General features: G+C 51.0%; 1 protein-coding gene across 1 annotated transcript; it reads right to left on the bottom strand.

Annotated features, from left to right (window-relative positions):
* Positions 1 to 9,428: 9,428 nt before the first annotated feature.
* Positions 9,429 to 11,459, bottom strand: LOC132080779 (PHD finger protein 7-like; the record flags this gene model as incomplete). The annotated part of the gene is made up of 8 exons (XM_059484059.1): positions 11,417 to 11,459; positions 11,001 to 11,092; positions 10,814 to 10,915; positions 10,393 to 10,517; positions 10,154 to 10,316; positions 9,958 to 10,064; positions 9,630 to 9,743; positions 9,429 to 9,483 (listed from the first exon to the last, which is right to left on the bottom strand). Coding segments are annotated over exons 1-8 (801 nt in total), but the record flags the coding sequence as incomplete, so codon positions are not given.
* Between the last annotated feature and the right edge of the window lie 10,226 nt (positions 11,460 to 21,685).

Raw genomic sequence — 21,685 nt, 5'->3', positions numbered from 1 at the left:
ACAAGGGAGAAGGGGAATTACTATTTCCATCAGTAAACTTTACTTGATTCATTCCAATACTGGACATGCTAGGTGGGTTATAAGTAAATGCTTAAATTGTAAGAGTAATTAGTGTTGTGATGCGCAAAATTTATGCTCTTATTGCAAAAAGTGTTAAAGTACTGACTTGGTTTTGTGGATGGGAATTATTAGTGCCTGTTAAATGAGAGATACCTGAGGAACAGTAAGAGACCACAGTTAAAGAGTGTCAAAAACAATTTGCCTAGCAATTAGTTAAGAGAAAGTGACAAGGAAATAGAGGGCAAGACCAGATTGGCCTCTGTATTTTGCCACCGAGAAGATCAAATACACCTGCTGTGGGTTGCAGCCTCACAGGCATGGGAGGTGGGAGTATAAGCCGTACTGGCCCTCTGTTATTCCTGTTTCTGGCACTCATTTGTTGCCTTTTCCCTTTCGGGATACCAGCAGGATTGTGTCACAAATGCTACAGAACGCATCACATAGAAAGAAACCAAAGTTCCTCCTTTATTACACACACCTATGTCAACAGCCACTGTTATAACCCATCCAAATTAAGAACTTGTAGGCAAAACAGAGTAAATTATTGGATTACAAGAAACTTAAGAAAAAGTGGCAATAGATTTAGAACTGAATGTCCAAAAGGAGAGAGATGGATTTGTTTTAAATTTAATCTTGAAGATGCGGTTCAAGATTTGGAAAAAAAAAACCCAAATAATAAAGGAAAAGGTAAAACCAGCACAGCAATCTAACTCTGTATTGACTCCAAATTATCTGTTGAATTGTGTTACAAGACTCCAAGCAGTTATAGAAATGATAGCAAATAAGGCTGCCCAGGCATTAGAGTTAAAATTAAGTCAGCTAAGCCAAACAAAAAAAGTAGGGTATCAGAAAGGTTCGCTTTAGACTATTTATTGGCCAAAGAAGGGGGTGTTTGTGGAAAGTTCAATATATCAGATCGTTGAAAATTGATGACCACAGAAAAGTCATTCTAGCAAAAGCAAAAGAAATCAAAAAGAAAAATATATATGCATATAATAACCCAGGTACCAGTCCAAAAATTAGAAAACAATGTTAAAATCTAGCTGGTGGGGTAATGTATTAGAAGAAATTACGATCTTTCATTTGTGTTACAACTGTTTTTATATTTCTTTCTTGTGTAATCCCGTGTTTTATTTTACCAGCATAGTCCAGAAGATATAAGTAGGAAAAAAATATTGCTCAAGCCAAATGATTTACAAAGAACAGGAGTGGGGATTGTGAAAAATGCATGTATTTTATGATTGGCTTTTCGCAAATATTAAAATGAATATTATATGTGTTGTGTTAGAAAGCAATGCTGTATTAATTTTCTTAAGCACTGTGTTAAATATAGTTTTAGGTTATAAAAATAGAAACTATGCTATGTAAGATGCTTTGTTTAACAGAAAGGGCTTGCAGCGAGATAGCAGCCACAGGACACCTAGATCTTTCAGAGAAAGGGAATTTATTGCCTTCTTATCAGAAGAAACAAACTTCTTCTCACCTTGGAGGCGCTGTTAGGATTAGAAGGAAGAAGTTGACAGTGACCAGACAGAATCCTGTATTTGAATGGAATTTATGCATCATGTATGAAGTGTATGAATATGCAACAGGCTATTGTTCTTAAGGGTTAATCCTTTGTTAATGGGGGTCCTTTTTCAGGCTCCTGATGCCCAGAAAAAGGTACCCGAACATCCGTAACTCTTTGTTTTTATTGTCTCATATTGTCTTAATTCAATTTGTCCAAATTGTTATTACTCTAATTGTGTTACTATTTTTATAACTATTTTATTACTATTAAACTTTTAAAATTTTAAAAACAAGTGATTGGTGTTTTTCACACTGACTGTTCACCGCTGCCAATGCTGACAGTATTCTCCTAACACACCTGAGCTTCCTGTCTTTCAGTGAGAGAAAGATTCAGCTAAAGTCAAGGAAACAGGGCAGGGGAGATGGAAACCTTCCCTTGAGATGCTTTTGGGAAGGCCTGAAGGGACCCTGCCTTCCCTTGGAACAGAGGTGCTCACCATGCATGGTGTTGCCTGACCTGCCCTAGGTGCTCCTCTATTCCAGAAGGACTTTTGCCCACTTCATCACTTGTCTGTCCCTCCAATTCCAGGGCCTCAAACCTGCTCTGTGAGATACTAAACCTGTAAGTCAGCTGTAAGTTTTCAGAATATGGCACTGACCATGGCTCTAAGTAAGTTTTTTAAGTCAGGCTTACAATATATTTTGAGAAGAAGAAGGAACAGAAGGGGTAGATACCACACAAGAATCCAGCACAGTCTTCCCAGCTTTTTTGTCTGGGTTCTATGAAGCACAATGCCCAGGGCTTGCATTATGCTGTCTTTTCATGTGTTCTGGTGACCAGAACCATCCCATGGCCAGGCCCAGGATAATTTGGGTGCCAAAGTCCCATTGCCTGCAAACATCACACTCTTTTTTACCCAGCTGGTGCTCAGCTCAGCATATTTGCTGAGACGACTTTAGGACTGTTTTCCTTAACTTGGCAGTTCTAGCAGATGTCCTTATGGCCCCTAAATTCTGCATCCTTTGTGTCCACTATCAGTGGGCATCCTTCTTCCCAAGCTTTGTCAACCTCCCTCTGGGTCTGAGATCAGTGAAACGGGCCCAGCCCTGAGTCTTAAAGACAATTCTAGCAACAACTACTTTGCTTTTCTAACACCTGGCCATCACTTCGAGCTTGTAGGCTGCTATGTGTGTCACAGGTTAAATGTCTCTTCCTGTTGATCAGGCTTGGAAGCATGGACAGCCCAGGCATGACAGGACATGTTTTCTTCAGGAAATGGGACGTAGGGCCCAGTTTGCAACAGGTCCAGGCCCGCGCCTTCCAGAGCGCCAGAAGGTCCGCGGCGCCATTGCAGGGCTTAGGGCGCCGCCTTGTGGGCGAGAGCCGCCATGACAGTGCGGGCGCCGCGCGGCGGGGCCAGAGGGCGGGAAAGGGCGGGCGGGTGTGAGGGGCGGGGCGGTTCGTGCCCAGAGCCGAGCCCGCGCTGTCCCTCGACGCCTTCCCGGCTCGGTGTTGGGAGCGAGCCGCCGCTGCTCGGGCTCTGGGAGAAGCGTGCGGCCGCTGCGGAGTCCCAGCCCGCAGATCTGGCTGCTGGCCGAGGCTGCAGTGCAGAGCTGCCATGCCAGAGCTGCCGTGCGCCGTGGCGCTGCCAGAGCCCCTGGCAGAGCCGGGCTGGAAGTGCCGACAGCTGAGGGAAGCCCTGCCATGGCAGCGCCCCAAGCTCTTGTTTATCCCACAGAAAGAGAGGATCAGCACCTGGAGGTGACTGCGTCATTCCTGGAAAGGGACTATCTGCTTACAGTTGCGATGTCTGGCAGCAAGCAGGACGGCGCTGGTGCCAGGGAGCCAAGTGAGGGCAAAGCAGCCCTGTGACAGCCTGGCCCAGGGGCTCTTGTGGCAGCAGGCAGCGTGGGGATCACAACAGAGGCAGTGAGAGGCAGGAGCTGCTCGGCCATGCTGGGGCTGGGAGCCTCATTCCTGCCCAAGTGGGGCCCAGCTGGGCCAGGGGGCAGCTCCTGGGACAGCCGTGCCCACAATGGCCCCTGCTCTGCAAGGCCTCCAGCCCTGCCCATCAGCCAGGCAGGGACAGAGCAGCCTTGGGGCCGATGCTGCTGCAGGCTCAGAGCCCCGCAGAGCTGCTCATGCCCGGTGCCATTGGCTCTGTCCCCTGCAGCCTGCATGCTGTGTCGCCGTGCCGAGGCTGAGCCCTGTGCCTCCCCTGGCCCTGGCAACTGCTCCTGTGCTGCTCCTGCACTGCCCAGGGCACCCACGGGCCCTGCTTGGGCCGCACGCAGACCAGAACCAGCTGGGGCTGTGACAGCTCTGCTGCTCTGGGCCCAGTCCTCGGGCACAGCACCCGCCTGTCCCTTGGCTGGGGGCAGTGCCCAGGCTGGGCTTGGCAGAGCCCGTCCGCTCCTGGAGGGCTGAGGGCACTGCTCTGGCCTGGCCTGGCCCGGCCCTGGGGTCCCTTGGCATTCCTGCTTGCCCTTGCATCCACCAGGGATGGGCTGCAGCTCAATGGCCCCGGCCTGGCCGCACACTCAGGCCTGGAGCCTTCCCGTGGCTCCCCAGGGCACGAGAGCCTCAGCCCCAGCTCCCAAACACGACCTAACAGGGTTTGCTGATATTGATCCCTGTTAGACCTTTGAAAGCATTTTGAAAGTAACCTTGTTTGGCAACTCCTTCAAGGAACAAACGTGACTCGCTTCTAATCAGTAAAAACTTTATTGGTTTGCTTGCACTTCCTGTAGGGTATGCTAATGCTTCCTTTGGCATTCCAGAAAATAATGAAAATCTAACAAATTCTAAAGAGAAGTTCTTGAATCCACTATGAGGAGAAGTCTCTACATTCACTATCCTTACATACACTTAAGTAGCTGTTCCTGTAACATATAAAGATGTAGTGGTTTACCTGACTGGACCACACAACAGGATGTTATACACACCGCTACATAAAATCTTATCTTCCCTGTTCATCACAAATTTAAAGCTCTTCTCGAGGTCCTGACTTAATTTTGCATGCACATTCATACCTGCAATCCCTCCCCATGCTCAGTTTTCACCTGGACTTACCAGGGAACAGATGTTCCATACTCACCTCAAGCAATAATCTACGTCTGTCTTCCTAACCCTCTTTTTCTTCACTGACTTCTACTAATCTATAAAATAACTGTGGACCCTCTGCACAAAAGAAACAACCAATTAATAGCCTTAAACACTTGTGATTGTGCTGCTGCTTCTAACAATCTTGACCAACACAGCACTAAAATCAGAAATCCTCACATCCCTCCTGTTCTCTTCCCCCACCACACCTTGGCTCCAGCAGAAATGTTCCCTACTGCAGCCTGGTGTGCTAAGAACAATCAAAGGCAGCAGCACTTTTCCTCAACATGCTGCAATCTGAATTGCACTGAAATTGTAGCTGTTGCATTAGAAGCTCAGCACCAGCACCCCACATCTTCCCCCAGAACTGAGGCCTGAGCTCTCCATTTCAACACACGCTGTAAATCAGGCTGCCTGGAAGATTGCAGGCCGGGAACTGTGTGAACACAGCAGTGCATTTCAGCAGAGTTATGGAATCAATCTCATGGAAGGCACATCCTTTATGCTTGTCTTAAGATTCTATTCTACAAAATCTAACCAGCAACTGTTTTGGTGGCCTGTGCAGGTTTTGGGGACTGTGCATGTTTCCTTTGGATGTTGTTTTCTTTGTTTCTAAATACAAAATTCACTGGATTCAGAAGCGAAACCCCAGATTCATTAGAACAAAGAACCACAGGGACATATGTGGCTGACAAGAACACTCAACATTCCTAACGGTAACACCAGAAAGAGAGGAAAAAGATAAAGATGATTTAAATACCTGAAAGGATCCAAAATGTCTACGTAAGCTGTCAAGTGACTAAGTTTTTGGTAAACTCTAAAAGTCCAGATTCCTATTCGGTAATTGTCTGAAAGAAAAGAAAGCCAGAAATCTGGTTGACCTTCATTTTGCCAGGACTTTCTCACGGGATTCTACCATAACTTGGATCACAAGTGAGGGTGGCAAATTTTGACTAGAAAACTTTGACAACTAGGAAGCATTTTTTCCTCCTCACTGAATTACAGGAAGGCTTTAAAAGGAAAAAAAAAAAAAGAGCACAAAGAAATTCTATCATACCTCTTAGGTGTTCATCATCTTTGGAGAACAAAAAAAAACAAAACTCTAGCACTTCCTGTGCATGGTAAAGAAAGAAACCTAGAAAAGGACAAAGGGATTTGAGCATCCTAAATTGTACTATCAAATTTCATGAACACAAGTTAATCCTGTAGTGCTTCAGAGAAATGCCATACACTGAAAAGCTTTATTCCCTAGAAACCAAATAGATCTTTTTATTTTCCAAATCCTCTTTTAAAGAGAAAACTGACTGTGTCTTTGGCTTTTGGCCAAACTCAGTTTGGAGTTGGTCAAACCAAAATGACCCAGTTAATTTCCTGTGCTCTGCTCTTTCTTTCCATATTCACATTCACATCCAATGGGTTGCTGGGAGTTTTGACTCTGTTCAGCACAAATGGTTTTCCAAGATGACTTTCATTGCTCAGAGGTGTGACATGTCAGTTTCCCATTCCCTGAGTGCTGCTATTAATATTCCCACAGCATCCAACTACTACAGCCAAGTAGACAACAAAGAGAAATGGAACTTGCATTTCTTGGTCCTGTTCAATTTCTGACATCTCAGGCTCATCGTCATCCTCAGAACTGCTGTCCTGGAAACGTGGATCCTCTTGCCATGTGGCTTTTACCGGCTTTATTGTCCCAAGCGCGTGAGGCTCTGCAATGACAGCACCAATAGAGAAAAAAAGTCAAAACCAGATTATTGCTCTAATTGTCAGGAAAAATGCCTCCTTTCAAGTGAAATACTTACAGTGGAGAAGAGAGATTTAGGAAGGACAGAGTCTGCCCCTGCCAGATTTTCTAAGCTACATTTCTGCTCCAGTATTTTCCACTTTGTTCCAGGGATCCCTTATGTATTCTTAAACATTTCTCATTGCATTCAGAAGACACTGAATACCTTCTCAGTTCAGCTCAAGTCTGGGGGGCTCATTGCTTTGTACTGTTGTGTTGGGTTTTTTAATATTTTGGGTAACTTCACGGGGTTTCTTTTCTCTCCTACATGACTGGGACTCGAGTTAATGTTGTTTCATCTTCATTTCAGACGGCCTCATTTTATCTAAGGTTAGGACACCCCAATGATCATGTGTCATTCCATTTCCTTTTTCTAAAGGTCCAAGAGTAGAATTCAGTAACAAACAGAATGTTCATGGATCTTGGGGCCAGCTCTCGGACTTTGCTCCTCCCTCTACATTACCGCACATTTCCTTAAAAGCCTTGTGAGTTCCTATGAAACTTGATATGACTGGTGTGTCACCTTTTTCCCTGTTTGAGGAATTCAGGGCATGAGAACAAGCTTTTTCACCACTCAGCAAAAACCCCCAATGCCTTCTCAAAGCATGCCTTTCAGAATTCCTGAGATGCAAGCATGAGGCACCTCTCAATAATCTACCACAACCCTGGCAAGCAAAAATGAAGATCAAAATGCTTCTGCCTAATTACTGACTTCTGTTGCTGAAAATCCCCTGCATCCTGACCTTTTTTACACCATATTGCCCTACAGTGCCTGCCAGAAGCTCTTCCTTAGCAATGGCACTGTTAGATGGGTTCTGCTGTTACCTTCTTTGATGCCCAGCTCCTCTGTGACTCCAAAGAAAGAAGAAAACTTGAAGTAACTCGTCTCCTGAGCTGCGTCATCCTCAGGCAAAGGTCCCAAATGGTCATCTGGGGCAGAGTCCTGTGCATCCTCTTTGTCCCAGGGTATTTCCTCAGTCTGTTCTGGTTTGTTCTTTGAAGGTCTTTCAAAGAATAAACCAGAATAGACGGAGGAAATACCGTCTATTCTGGTTTGTTCTTTGAAAGGCCTCTTTCAATTCCGCAGCAATGGTGTAGGAGTTGTCTTCAGACACATGAGGCAGTGTCTCACTCTCTTTCTTCTTTTTTTGGCTTTACTGAAATGAGATTGTTCAAGGATAGCAACACAGCACACGTCCTTTTCGGACACAGCTTCCCTAAGAGCCACCTTGCTCTGAATGTCTCCCTAAGCATATCCAAGCCCATTAAGGAGTGGTTCATTATCAAGGGTAAGCAGTGGGGAAACATCTGAGGTTGAAGTCTAAAGGCAGGAACAAGAGTCCTTTCTAATTAGCCACATCTTTAAGTGACTTTTCACTGAATACAGTTACACAGAAATCAAGGTATTTAGCCCAGACTTCTTCCTGCCAGTAGAAACATCAAGAACTAATTGGGTTTGCCCACAGAGCTGCACATCTCAGGGTCCCTGCACTGACCGTTCTCCCCTTCACTTCCGGCAAGGAACACACGGCCTAGAAAGAAAAGATGACGGCGCTACGTGCTGCTGTTGGAGGTCCCAGTTGAGGTCTGACGTCGCTGGTGGGAGCGGCTGCTCCTACGGGATGTCCCCGACCATGTCCCCCTATGCCTGGGCCTCTCAGCACTCGCTGCTGTCCTCCTGCTCCTGTCCTGGCAACTCCTGGACCGCACAGTTTGAGTCGAGGCCCGGCGCTGCTGGCGGGAGCGGCTGCGTCTGGGGGATGGCCCTGACCATATCTCCCTTTGCCTGGGCCTCTCAGTCCTTGGCCTTGTTCCACTGCTGCTGCCACGGCGACTCCTGGAGCGGACAGGTGGACTCTGGGCCCAGCCTTGCTGGCGGGAGCACCTGCGTCTGGGGCATGGCCCTGACCATGTCTCCCTTCGCCTGGGCCTCTCAGTCCTTGGCCCTGTCCCTCTGTTCCTGTTATGGCAACTCCTGGAGCGGACAGGTGGACTCTGGGCCCAGCCTTGCTGGCGGGAGCGCCTGCGTCTGGGGGATGGCCCTGACCATGTCCCCCTACGCCTGGGCCTCTCAGTCCTTGGCCTTGTCCCACTGCTGCTGCCACGGCGACTCCTGGAGCGGACAGGTGGACTCTGGGCCCAGCCTTGCTGGCGGGAGCACCTGCATCTGGGGCATGGCCCTGACCATGTCCCCCTATGCCTGGGCCTCTCAGTCCTTGGCCCTGTCCCTCTGTTCCTGTCATGGCAACTCCTGGAGCGGACAGGTGGACTCTGGGCCCAGCCTTGCTGGCGGGAGCGCCTGCATCTGGGGGATGTCTGTGATGGTGTCTCCCTTTGCTTGGGCCTCTCAGCCCTTGGCCCTGTCCTACTGTTCCTGTCACGGCGACTCCTGGACCGGACAGGTGGACTCTGGGTGCAACTTTGCCGGCGAGAGGAGCTTCTCCTGTGGCCGGGCCCAGCACGTCTGGAATGGACCCTGTCCTCAGGGTCAGGGGACGTGCTGCACGTTGCCCTTGATCTGCTGATGCTGCTGGTGTCCAGTGAGGAAGATGGCAGCGCCTGCTGCCATGCTGCGTGTTGGGGCCTGCTGTGGCTGCCCGTCTCTGGAGATGGAGGTGGGGAAACCAGCACCAATGGCACAGGGCTGTGGGAGCTGGGGCTGATGGCCTCAGGTTCTGACCAGCCATGAGCAGATTGTAGTCCTGACTGTCTGGCCGGCCTGGGGCCATTGAGCTCTGACTCATCCCTGGAGGCTGTAAGGGCAAGCAGGAATGTCAAAGATCACCCAGGCCCCGGCCAGGCCAGGCCAGAGCAGTGCCCCCAGCCCTCCAGCAGTGGATGCTGCACTCTGCCAAGCCCGGCCTGGGCACTGCCCCCAGCCCAGGGACACCGGGGACTTTGACTCATACATGTTCCGAGCCCAGCACAGCTGTCACACTCCCATCTCTGTGTGCTGTTCCTCAGGCCAGAGCAGTGCCTGTGGGTGCCCTCAGCAGCACAGGAGGAGCACAGGAGCAATTGCCAGGGCCTGGGGAGGCAAACAAGCTCATAGCACTGAGAACAAAGTGTACCAGCACGTGGTTGTCTAGCCAAGCACTTCTGCTTCTTCCCACTTTGAGCCCTTGCCGAGACACAGGTTCCCTGCAGAGCCCCAGGTGCAGCTTCCCAACTTACCCCTGTTCCTCTGCCTTCTCCCTGCCTCCGGGGTAAAGGCAATCCTTGGCGTTGCACTGGCCGTGCCTCACTCCTAGATCTGCGAAGGCATCGTTGTCCTCCCATGTTGGCTGTCTGATGGAGAAAGGAAGAGATGATGAATTTCTGCTGCTCTCCCTCACGGAGGTCCGGGGTGTCCCAGCTCTTTCTCCAGCACTTTTCCAAGTTGGGGGTGAAGCTGAAGCCCAGACTCACGGGACAGAGCGGGGCCAGGGCTCCTGGGGCAGGGCCTGGCACAGCACAGCACTTGCACCCTCCTGGCTGGTGGGCCAGGCAGAAGGACACCAACCTGAAGGGGACTCGGATCCCCAGGATGAACATTTCAACAGGGAATTCCCCACTGTCTCTGCACAGGGGGCACTGGAAATACATAGCACCAGCGCGCAAGGCCTGTCCCTGCAGGGCAAACACAGGCAGGGTGAGTGAGGCCCTGCTGCTGCTGCTGAGCACCTGCTGTGCCCCGGGGCTGAGGGGAGGGCTCCTACCTGGATGCAGTCCCTGTGGAACCAGGCCCTTTTGCACGTTGGGCACACCAGGGTTGTGAAGGTCTTTCTGTCCTCCACAGGCTCCAGGCAGATGAGGCAAACGGTGTCTGGCTCAGGAATCGCCTCCACCACCTGCTCTGGACGGTGCTCAGGGCAGAAAGAGCTGGGGGCAAAGGGATGGGGAAAGTGAGAAATGCTGGATCATTCCCCAGAGGTGGCCATAAAGAGAGATGAGGTACCTGAACGGAGTAACGTATACATTGACACAGCCGCCCTCCTTGGTACAGGGCAGGTGGAACCATCTGTCACAGTGCTCCCTGCAGCACATGATGGTTGCCCCGCTCTGGCCGCAGACGCAGCAGTGCTGGAAAGAGCCAAGCAGCTGCATCAGCAGCAGCAGCAGCAGCAGCAGCAGCCTCGAGGCCTCCCCGGGCAGCCCCAGGGCTTCAGGCAGGGCGCAGGACGTGGCCACTGCCGGCTCCCAGCCCACAGAGCCACCAGCTGGAGGAGGGAGGCTCCTGTGGCAGGGCCTCTGTGCCAGAGCTGCTGGGAGCCAGACTTTGTCCCAGCTGTTGGGCCGGCCTTTCTTCCCTGCAGTCTGGGCTAAGCTCTGGCAAACCTCGCCAGGCACAAATCTCCCTGCTCTTGTCAGGCTCTCACCTTCTGTGCCGCCCGCCGCACTGCAATTAGGAGATCTCGAGGGAGAAAGCCCATGAGTCCCCCGCGGTCCGTCTCTTGCTGAAATAGTAGAGTGGCGAAGAACTGCAGCCAAGGGGAGAAGCTGATGAGGAGAGGGCGGCAGGAGCTGCCCATTGCAAAGGTGGAGGGAGCGCCCGGAGCCACTCACCATGCAGAACACGTGGGCACAGAGCCCACCCTTCTGCAGTTTGTCACCGCACGTGTCCGGGTCAGCCTCGGCACGGCGACACAGCATGCAGGCTGCAGGGGACAGAGCCAATGGCACCGGGCATGAGCAGCTCTGCGGGGCTCTGAACCTGCAGCAGCATCGGCCCCAAGGCTGCTCTGTCCCTGCCTGGCTGATGGGCAGGGCTGGAGGCCTTGCAGAGCAGGGGCCATTGTGGGCACGGCTGTCCCAGGAGCTGCCCCCTGGCCCAGCTGGGTCCCACTTGGGCAGGAAGGAGGCTCCCAGCCCCAGCATGGCTGAGCAGCTCCTCCCTCCCCCTGCTTCTGCTCTGATCCCCACGCTGCCTGCTACCACAAGAGCCCCTGGGCCAGGCTGTCAGAGGGCTGCTTTGCCCTCACCTGGCTCCCTGGCACCAGGACCCTCCTGCTTTCTGTCAGACATGGCGGCTGTCTACGTTGAGTCTGTCTCCTCGAGGGACGTGGTCACTTCGAGGTGCTGTTCCTCTCTCTCTATGGGAGAAAGAAGGGAGGGGGGGGAAGTTTGCAGAACAGGCCCAGAGCCACGAGGCTCTACTCCCTGCTCAGCCCTGCGTGAGCCCTGCTCCTGTCTGTTTCTCCTCCCGTCGTCGCCTTGAGGAACACTGCAGTGTCCTCTGGCTGTTCCTCCGCTGATTCTGTGATTTTGGGAAGGGAGAGGCAGGTGAGCCTGCAGCACAGGCCCAGAGCCCCAAGGTGTGGGGCCCCTCTGGTCCCTGGGCAGCCACATCCCCGCCCTACCTTCTCCTCCCGTTGTCAGGTCGCACTGACACTCGGCTTGAGCCCCGCGTTCCCTTTTGTGGCCTTGGTGGCACAGGTCACAATGGCCACTCTGACATCAGCGCCGTGTACCCAAAATCAGGGCAGCCATGGCCCCAGGTCCCTGGCAACCACTTGTGGCGGCCCCCTCGGGCACCGAGCTTCTGAGATGGGTCCGAGCGTTTGCTCAGGGTGTAAGCAGGGCCGGGACTCCTGCAGCAAGTGCAGGGTCAAATGCCAGGCCCTGGGGCAGCCAGCCAGGGTGGCACTGTAGGCAGGGAGGTGCTGTTCAGGCACTGCCACGCCAGGGCTCCGGCCCCGGCCAAGGGAAATCTCTGCCCCTGGCAGGCGGTGGCCCAGAGAGCCCGTGCGGAGTCAACTGCACTGCAGGGATTCTAACCCTGCTCTACGTGAACTGATGTTTTCATCAAGACCTGTCTGCAGAAAACTAAGATGAACCTGATTTGATGCTGCTGCTGATCACCATTGGGTACAGGAGATAAACCTGGACACCACCACAGCTGCCTCCGTTATCCTGCCATCATATGAACTAACAACTTTGACTTTCCATATAAATGGAAAAATTAGTATTAAGCTTCTGAGAAACCTCATCTTTTATACTGACTCAGCAGAAAGACAGCAAATTCACTGAGAATTTTCTGTGTACATTTGACAGGAGAGCTTGCAACTGTCCTCAACTCAAGTCAAATACAGGAGGATGCTTTTCCTACATTATAGGAACTTTGCCAGTTTGGTCCATGCTTTCCTACTAGAAAATACATTGGAAAAAATCAGGAAGAGAAGCACAAACAATTCTTGTCAATTTTTCTCTTTCGTGTCTCTGCAAACATGCTCCTGGAAATGCAGATCCATGACTTCTGGAACAATCAGTGGCATCTCTGGGAAGCAGGGCAGGGGCTGACAGGCAAGGACACCCTGCACCTGCCTGATGCTGGGGCAGCAGGAGTTTGCCCATTTTCCTGTCTCCATGGGAGAGCCACCTTGGCTGGGAAACGATCCCTTCACTGGTCTAGGAGGGAGGCACAGCCAGTGCAATGCCAGGGGGTGCCTTTACCCTGGAGGCAGGGAGGAGGCAGAGGAAGAGGGGGGAAGTTAGGAAGCTGCACCTGGGGCTCTGCAGGGCTCCCGGCCAGGGCTCGAAGCACAAGGAGCCAGAAGAGCTTGGCCAGACAATCCCGAGCTCTGGACACCTTGTCCTCAGCACCGGGAACCCGTTTGCTTCTCCAGGCCCTGGGCACTGCTCCCGTGCTGCTCATGCAAGTCACACACAGACACAGAGCTACAGAGCTACCTGCTCTGTCTCAACCCTCTTCAGCACTGAACAGCACAACACAGTAACATGTTCTCTTCAGTACATGGTCTAATTATTAATAGTCCTGCAAAGACTCGCATTCAAAGCACACACACACAAAAACCCCAAACCCTGGTACAAACCTTGCATCAACACAAAATGCATGTTGCTGTTCAGAAACACAGAGCAGCACTTTTGGCCAATGATTTTTCCTATAAGATCTTTCAAAGGATTGCAAAAGTGACTTTGTTTGACAACTTCTTCAAGGAACAAACTAGAAATAGTTCTGATTCTTTAAAAATTTATTGATTTGCTTTCACTTTGCTTCTAGCATCCTTACACTTCTCCCGGCATTCCAGAAAATCGTGAAAATTCAAATAATATCAGGGGAAGTTTTTGAATTCTTTCATGTTTCTCTCAAAGGCTTTCTTGATGTACATACAAAGAACATACAGAGAAGCAGTGGTTTTCCTGAGTGGACATTAAAAGAAAACGTTATAGACTCCACTATACTAAAACACTTCTGTTGCCTGGTAATTACAAAGCCTGAAGCTCTTCTAGAGGCTTTTCCCAATGACACTTCATAAGTCCTTCTCTGCTCAACTCTCAAGCCTGTCCAGGTCTCATTGAAGGGCAGCAGAGGCTTGTGATGCCTCAGCCCCAGCTCCCAGTTCTGTCCCATCAGCAAATGCTGAGGGAACACTCCGTCCCTTCTGCCAGGTCACTGGGGAATAAGGCAAAAAAGGCTGGTCCCAGCAAGGTCAAAACAGAAAAGAAGGACTTACAAACATGCTGGAATAGAGATACCACCAAAGGAATTGCAATTGGAGGAGAAAAAAAGAAAATTTTGGGAAAATGAGTGACTCAAAGAAAATGGCCCGGGATTATACCAGGGGCATTGCTAAGGAGCAAAACATGCCAAAATTAAGCTCACAGATGTGGCAAAAGCAGGGGAAAAGTCAAGGAGGAAGACACAACTTAGGGGGGAAGATATGAGGGACATGGCATGGACAGTTCATGAAACAACAAAAAAAAAGAAAAAAATCATTCCCAAAGTCAAAGCCATCAAAAGGCATGGCATGCCATCAAGGGCAAAGACATGCACCAAAGATTCCTCTATTAGTCCCCATTGAAATCACAAGATTCCTTTTCTCTTCCCGAAAGCAAATGAAATTTCCTTTCGGGAAGGGAAAAGGAATCTTGCGAATCCCAAAAGAAAGGCTTACAAAGACTCTGGAAAGGAGATAGGTTCAAATGAAATGCAATTGAAAAAAGCAGAAAGTTGGGAATTTTAGTGTCTTAAAATAATAGGCTGCGAGGAAATCAGCTGCATTGCAAAGGACCAAAACATGCCAAAACTAAGCTCACAGATGTTGCAAAAGCAGGGGAAAAAGTCAAGGAGGAAGACACAACTTAGGGGGCATAATATGAGGGACATGGCATGGATACTTAAAAAAAAAAAAAAAAAGAAAAAAATCTTTCCCAAAGTCAAAGCCATCAAAATGCAGGCGGGCCATACGCCATTAAGTGCAGGCATATGCAGCAAAGCTTGCCAAAATTGATCTCCACTGAAGGCCAAAACAGAAAAGAAGGAGTTACAAACAGGCTGGAATGGAGATCCATCAGAGGAATTGCAATTGGAGGAGAAAAAAAGAAAATTTGGGACTTGACTTTTTCCCCTGTTTTTGCAACATGTGTGAGCTTAGTTTTGGCATGTTTTGCTCCTTTGCTCTGCACCTGATATAATCCCGGGCCATTTCCTTTGAGTCACTCAATTTCCCAAAATTTTATTTTTTTCTCCTCCAATTGGATTTCCTTTGACGGTGTTTCCATTCCAGTGTGTTTGTAAGTCCTTCTTTTCTGTTTTGGCCTTCAGTGGGCGTTAATTAAATTAATAGCAAAACATGGGGTAAGAAAAACCTCTACTCTTTATTGGATGCAGTGGGGAATATAGTAACTAAAGATAAGGAGAAGGCAGAGCTACTTAACATCTTGTTTCTCTCAATTTTCGATATTAGGGCAGGCTGTCCTCAGGACAAGTGCTCTGCTGAGCTGGTAAATGGGCACAGGGAGCAGAACAGCCCCTGGAATCCAGGAGGAAGCAGTTGGTGACCTGCTGAGCCACTCAGATGCTCACAGGTGTGTGGGATCAGATGGGATCCATCCCAGGGGGATGAGGGAGCTGGTGGATGAGCTCCCCAAGCTGCTCTCCATCATTTATCATCAGTGCTGGCTCACCAGGGAGGTCCCAGAGCACTGGAGGTGCCAGTGTGAGCCCATCCCCAAGAAGGGCTGGAAGGAGGAGCTGGGGAACTCCAGGCCTGTCTGCCTGACCTGGGTGCCCGGCAAGGTTATGGAACAGATCACCCTGAGTGCCATCACAGGGCACCCACAGGATGGCCGAGGGGTCAGAGCCAGCCAGCGTGGATTCCAATGTCTGCATGGAATGGTCTGGATGAGGGGATTGTGTCCAATATCAGCAAATCTGCAGATGACACCAAACTGGGTGTGAGTTTGGATCTGATAGAGGATGGAAGTAGGAGGGCTCTGCACAGGGCCCTGGACAGGCTGGATCCAGGGCCCAAATCCAACAAGGTGAGGTTTAACAAGTCCAAGTGCCGGGTCCTGCAATTTGGCCACAACAACCCCTGCAGCACTACAGGCTGGGGACAGAGTGGCTGGAGAGCAACCAGGCAGAAAGGGACCTGCAGGGACTGATGGACAGCAGGCTGGACATGAGCCAGCAGTGTGCCCAGGTGGGCAAGAAGGCCAATGGCTCCTGGCCTGGATCAGGAATGGTGTGGCCAGCAGGAGCAGGGCAGGGATTCTTTCCCTGTGCTGGGCACTGGTTGGGCAGCACCTCGAGTGCTGTTTCCAGTTCTGTGTCCCCTGGGGTGGGGAATTAGAAGAAATTTGTATCAGGAAGAGTAAAGAAAGCCAAGGTGAAGCAAGGGAAATGCTCAGGGCATTTTGGGAGTGGCTGCCAGGAAGCCCTGGCACTGAGCAACAGCATCTGCAGTGGCACAGAAAACTCCCAGCTGATGGGAACAAACTTTCTGGCTGAGTGCAGAGGCCAGGACAAAGCTGAGTGGTTTCCCTGGTGTCCCCCAGCCCTTGCTGGCCCCAGGGGCTGATGGCATTTGAGCTCCCTCAGGTTCATGTCCCCACACCAACAGCATGGTGGTGCTGCCCCTGCTGTGTGCAATGCAAACAGGGGCTGCTGAGCCAGTGCTGCCGTGTCTGTGCCTGCAAGGATGGGGCACCTGTGTGAGCTGGGGGAGAGGCCAGGGCTGCAGAGGGGGGATGTTGTTGGCAGCTCCATCAGGACGCTCTGGGATGCTGCCCTGGGCTGTGCAGCGCACTGGGGATGGATCAGCCCCTGCTCTGCTGCTCCTTCCCTTCTGCCCCAGGGCCCTTGCAGAGCCCCAGCTGTTGCTGTCCTCAGCTGCCATGGCAACCCTCAGGACAAAGCGGTGCCAGGGCTGTTCCAGGTACAATTGCAGTGACACTCGTTGGTGCCACCAGGTGCCATGGCAACGTCCACGGGGACCGGTCCTTGGTTTGGTGCCATGGCAACCAATGCCCGGCCCCATTGTGATGGTTGATGGCCATGGGAAGCTGCCCTGGTCCCTTGCTCAGGGCTGGTGTCAGTGCCCAGAGCCAGAGGGGATCCCTTGCTGGGGGCTGTGCCATGGCCACCTGCCCTGTGCCGCGCTGGCCGCTCTGGCACCAGGAACCAGCAGCCACCGGCACTGCCAGGGCCAAAGGCCAGGTCAGCCAGACAGAAAGGGGCAGGGCTGGGCACTGTTTCCATGGCAACCGGCACTGGGGGGACACCTGGGTCACCTGGCCTGGCAGTTGCCATGGAAACCCCTGGCAGGGACTGAGGGCACAGCCCCTGGCACTGAGACACTGCTGGGCCGGGTGCTGAGCACGGGCTCAGCACGCAGAGATGGTTTTGTTCTTGCTGAGCTGCAGCACAGCCAAGGCCTGTCCTGCCCCTCGTCCAGCCACGCTGGGGAGGGGCTGGGGCTGCGGGGGAGCTGGGCAGGGGACACAGCCAGGACAGGGGACCCCAACTGACCCCCGGCATAGCCCAGAGCAGAGCACATCATGCTCAGGGTGTGAAGGGGGGAACAGGGAGGAAGGGGGGAATTTTGGAGGGAGGGCTTTTGCCTTCCCAGGGAACACTTAGGCAAGAGGGGGCCCTGTTTCACCAGTGGGCAGGGTCACTACCAAAGACACAGACACCAACTGAAGGAATTGTGTCATTTATATCATGCACAGCTGCAGAGATTTACAAAAGGATATGCTCAGCAAAGCTCATCATCATTAGCAAAGAATTACAAAAGAAGCTCAGCAATACATCATAACCCATCATTACATTTTGATGACCAATCCCTTGGTGAAACACCAGAGGTGTTTGTGGCAGACAAAGATTCTGGCTGATTATAAACGTACACCTTACAGACATCAGTAGTACTTTAGTGACACTGTTCTTCATTCTTATTTTTTCAATCTCATTTGAGTTAGGAACAAGAATTCTATTGTGCCTGGAGCTGGCACCTTTTTAATTCCAGAATAATGCCCCCAGGCCCTTTGCTGTTCAGCTTTCCCATGCTGTCTGTGGCTAACAAGGCCTGGGGGGCCCTTTCCCCTCTGGCTGGAAGGGGCTGGGTCCCAGTCCCTGAGGGGCACCCAGGCTCCTGGATGGAATTCCTGTGCAAGTCCCTCAGTGTCACAGCAGCTTTCCCATGGAGCCGGGTGGATCAGAGCATTTCCCAAAGGGGCCCTTGGGGGAAACAGGGAGATCTGCTCTGGCAGGATGTGTAAAACCATATCCTGGCAGATCTACTTGTTCTCACACAGAATCCTTGGCTGCAGGGACACATTCCCATTGTTCCTGCCCAGGGTTCAGGACTCAGAGTTGTCTTTCCTAGGAGCTGCTCCTTCAGCTGCCTCGGGAGGGCCTTTTGGCCTCTGGACCCACACTCTGGCTCCATTATTAGGGCTGCTGCCCACAAACCCTTTATCTCCACAAATGGTGGTGACTGGAGGTGGATCTCCTGTTTTCACAATCGTTCTTAAAATTGCAAAATCAGTAATTGTGCTACCCTGTCATGGGGTTGAACAATCCAATCTTGTTTGTTATTGTTTACAGAATTACTGTAATTTCTCCTTGATATTCTGCATCATTTCCTCCTGCCATGACAGGAACACTTTGCAAGGCCAAGCTCCAAGGGAGCAGTTACCAAATCAAAGTGTCCTGAAGGAATCTGAATTCCTGTTTCAGTATTGATAGCTCTCATTTGCTTTGAATTTTTCCTAATGAATTCCAATGCATGAAGGCCCAGCCCTGCAGCCTCTGGGCTGGCCCTGCCAGGGGCCATCACAGCCAGAACAATTTCCCAGGCAGCCCAAGTCTCACTGCCCATGGCTGGATTTGCAAACTGGGGGCAGCCGTGCACAGCCAGGGGGTTCCATTTCCCCCGTGGGCCATTGTGAAGGGCATGGAGCACATCTGGGAGATGGGTTCTCCATGGGCAAAGGTTCCCATCTCCTCATTTTTCCAACTGCTCTTTTAACAACCCCTTCACCCATGCAACCAATCCTGCAGCTTGTGCATAATTTGGTACATGAAAAACCCCGCAGGCAAAATCACTGTATTTTTCACAAGAACAGACAAAGCACTCTGCATCACAGTATCAGCAAACCCTGCAAAAATAGCCAATTTCCTCCCTTTCTCCCTTTTTCATTGTATACAATCTCAAAAAGTTGACCACTGACATTAGGGTCCTGGCGAATCCTGTTCTGTAGAGTATTTAGTGTTACATCCCTGAGCAGCCAAAGCTACCAAATTAGTATTGTCAGCACTATTTCACATTATTATATAATTTTATACATAGATAGTGATATAGAAATATAGATAGATACAGACATAAATAAATATATAAAAATAGATATATTGAAGTCTTATTATACTATAAATACATATATAATTATTATGTATATAGATATTTCACTTGCACAAATGCATCAGAGCTCAAGACTAAAACCTTCTTCTCTTGCTCCATGTGGGAGCATTCCAACCATAATTGTTCCTTCTGAAGGTGCTGTTTCCTATGTACTCTTTCCTTTTCCATATGCAATTATTGGATGCATTTGAAGCCATCCAGGGGTGCAGCTTCTTTTACCCGACTGCCCCACTACTCCCACAGGGCTCCAACCTCAGCCCACTCCAGAGCCAGGGAACTCCAGGGAAGGGCTTCCCAGCTGGCAATTTCTGATGGGACTGATTCCTCACATTGACACTGAACAAGTGACATTTTGTTGGCATCTGGCCAGACTGTGCCCGTTTTGTTTTACCAGTGGGCAGGGTCAGCACCACAGACACAGACTCCAGCTGAAGGAAACAGTGTCATTTCCTGCAGTTCAGAGCAGCAAAGAATCACAAAAGGAGCAGCTCAGCAATGCACCCAACCATCCCCACCAAAGATTGCAGCAGTGATTAACAAAGATCCAGCAGCATTTACCCTCAGCCTTTACCATCCCCCAGACCCACACAGCAGCTGGGGAAGCTGTCACAGCCAAGGGCTGCAGAGCCACTCCTGGGCACTGGGAATTCCTGCAGGTGCCTCCAGCCCCAGGTGAGGCTCCAACCCCGCTGGGAGAGGGCCCAGCTCTGACAGTGCTGAATGAACAAACTGACAGCACTGCTAGTGTGGCAACATCTGCTTTCATCCTCCTCTTGGGTCCCTCCCAAAGCCTGGCCAGGGCTCAAGGAGGAACCAAGGGAGGTGACTTTGACCATACAGCCCCAAACAAGGCCAGATGTCAGATTTCATGGCCTTGTCTGGCTTCTAAATACACAAAGGCCAATCCATGTTTCACTAATGAGTGGCTACATCTATCTCAGTGCTAAAAACCATGCACATTTCATTAGGGAGCAGATACAAAGATAACCTTTGCTTGGAAGGTTCATCCAGAGGCCACCTTTGGCTCAGGGCCTGCTGTCCAGGCCTCACTCAGGGCTCGTGTCCAGGCCTTGGCACTTCAGGGACGTGGTTTAGTGCTGGGCTTGGCACTGCTGGGTGAGCGGCTGCACTGGGTGAGCTCAGAGGGCTTTTCCAACAGAAAGGATTCTGTGATTCCATGATTATATCCACTGCATTCAGCTGGGGCTATTTTAGCAGCATTCCTTTGCTCCAAAAGTTCCCTTTTGCCCAGCTCCTGTGGCCTGAGGCTTCAGCTCCTGGTGCTGAGCTGCTCATGCTGAACGAGATGGCTCAGAGAGAAGAACACAGTCCATGCAATTCCTTCTGGGACACGGAGAGGGGAGGCTGTGCAAACAGGAGCATTGTTTGCTGTGGCCTCTCTCTGCCCTTCACGCCTTTCAGCGCTTTGAACCAGCCAAGAGCTTTCTCCAAGAGTGCAATGGAGCAGCTGCTCCTGCTCCCAGGCCTGGCTCTCTCCAGTCTCTGCCCTTGCCTGCTTCTGTCCCTCTTGCTGTGCTCTCTGTTCCCCCAGGGCTCGCTGGCTGCTGCCCAGGACTGTGGCACTGGCACAGATCCAGTGATCCAGAGCCTCCTTTCTGTGCCCTTGCAGCTGCCTGGGCACAGCAGCCTTTTCCATCTGGAAGCTCCCCATGCACAGGGAGTGCCCAGCTCCGTTCCTTGCACAGCCTCCAGGAGCCCAGGGCTGCCATCTCCAGTCCCTGCTGGCCCTGGGGGCTCCCAGGTGCCTCAGGCTGCTGTGACACCGCTGCACACGGGAGGGAAGAGGGGCAGGGGCTGTGCTCAAAGTCAGCTCCATCTGCTGCTGCTGCTGCTGCTGCTGCTGTGGGGTCATTTGTGCAGCCCTGGCCCAGAGTCAGGGATCAGATCCTGCCAGTCTCTTCCAGCTCTGGCTCCTCAGAATTTGGGCCTTGGAGCCTCAGGTGACCAAAGGCAGCTGCTGCTGGTCCCTCTGTGTGTGCCCGTGTTCAGCAGTGCTGCTCCATCAGTCTGTGCCCAGCAACGGGGAAAAGCCTCAGCCCTGCAGGGCCAGGAGCTGCCGGGCTCTGCCTGAGCAGCTCAGCCAGCAGGAAGGGAGCTGCTCCACACGGGAACCAGGAGCAAAGGACATTCCTTTTGTAAGACATGTTTTCTATTTAGAGGGAAAAAAAAGGAAAAAGGAAAAAAATAGGTAAATTGTAAAAGATAAGAGTAAAATCCAAGTGTTAGTGAAAAAACATAACACAATGTTAGTGAAAAAACCAAAACATAAATGCAAAGATACATTCTTTGCATTAAGAGATAAATGATCTTTTTCAAAAGAGAACTCAGTTCTTTACATTGTAAATGTGCTGATGGCATGGATCCATCTTACTGACCTCAGCAGCCTCTTAAAAGATTTTGGGCTTTGTTCCCAACACTGGTATTTGAAATTGTGCTCGAAGCAAGAGGAAATTGCTTTGTGCCCTTCCAGCTCCAAGCAGGACTGGGAATGGAAACTCTGTCAAAGCCCAAATCTTTTAGAAGATGACCTTCCTTCTCACCTTGCGAATGAGCTGCACATTCCCT

This window comes from Ammospiza nelsoni, chromosome 17 (assembly GCF_027579445.1).
Source record: "Ammospiza nelsoni isolate bAmmNel1 chromosome 17, bAmmNel1.pri, whole genome shotgun sequence".
In the NCBI taxonomy this organism is placed as follows: domain Eukaryota; kingdom Metazoa; phylum Chordata; class Aves; order Passeriformes; family Passerellidae; genus Ammospiza; species Ammospiza nelsoni.
Note: the sequence above shows the minus strand (reverse complement) of the source record. Positions and strands in the feature narration are given on the sequence as shown.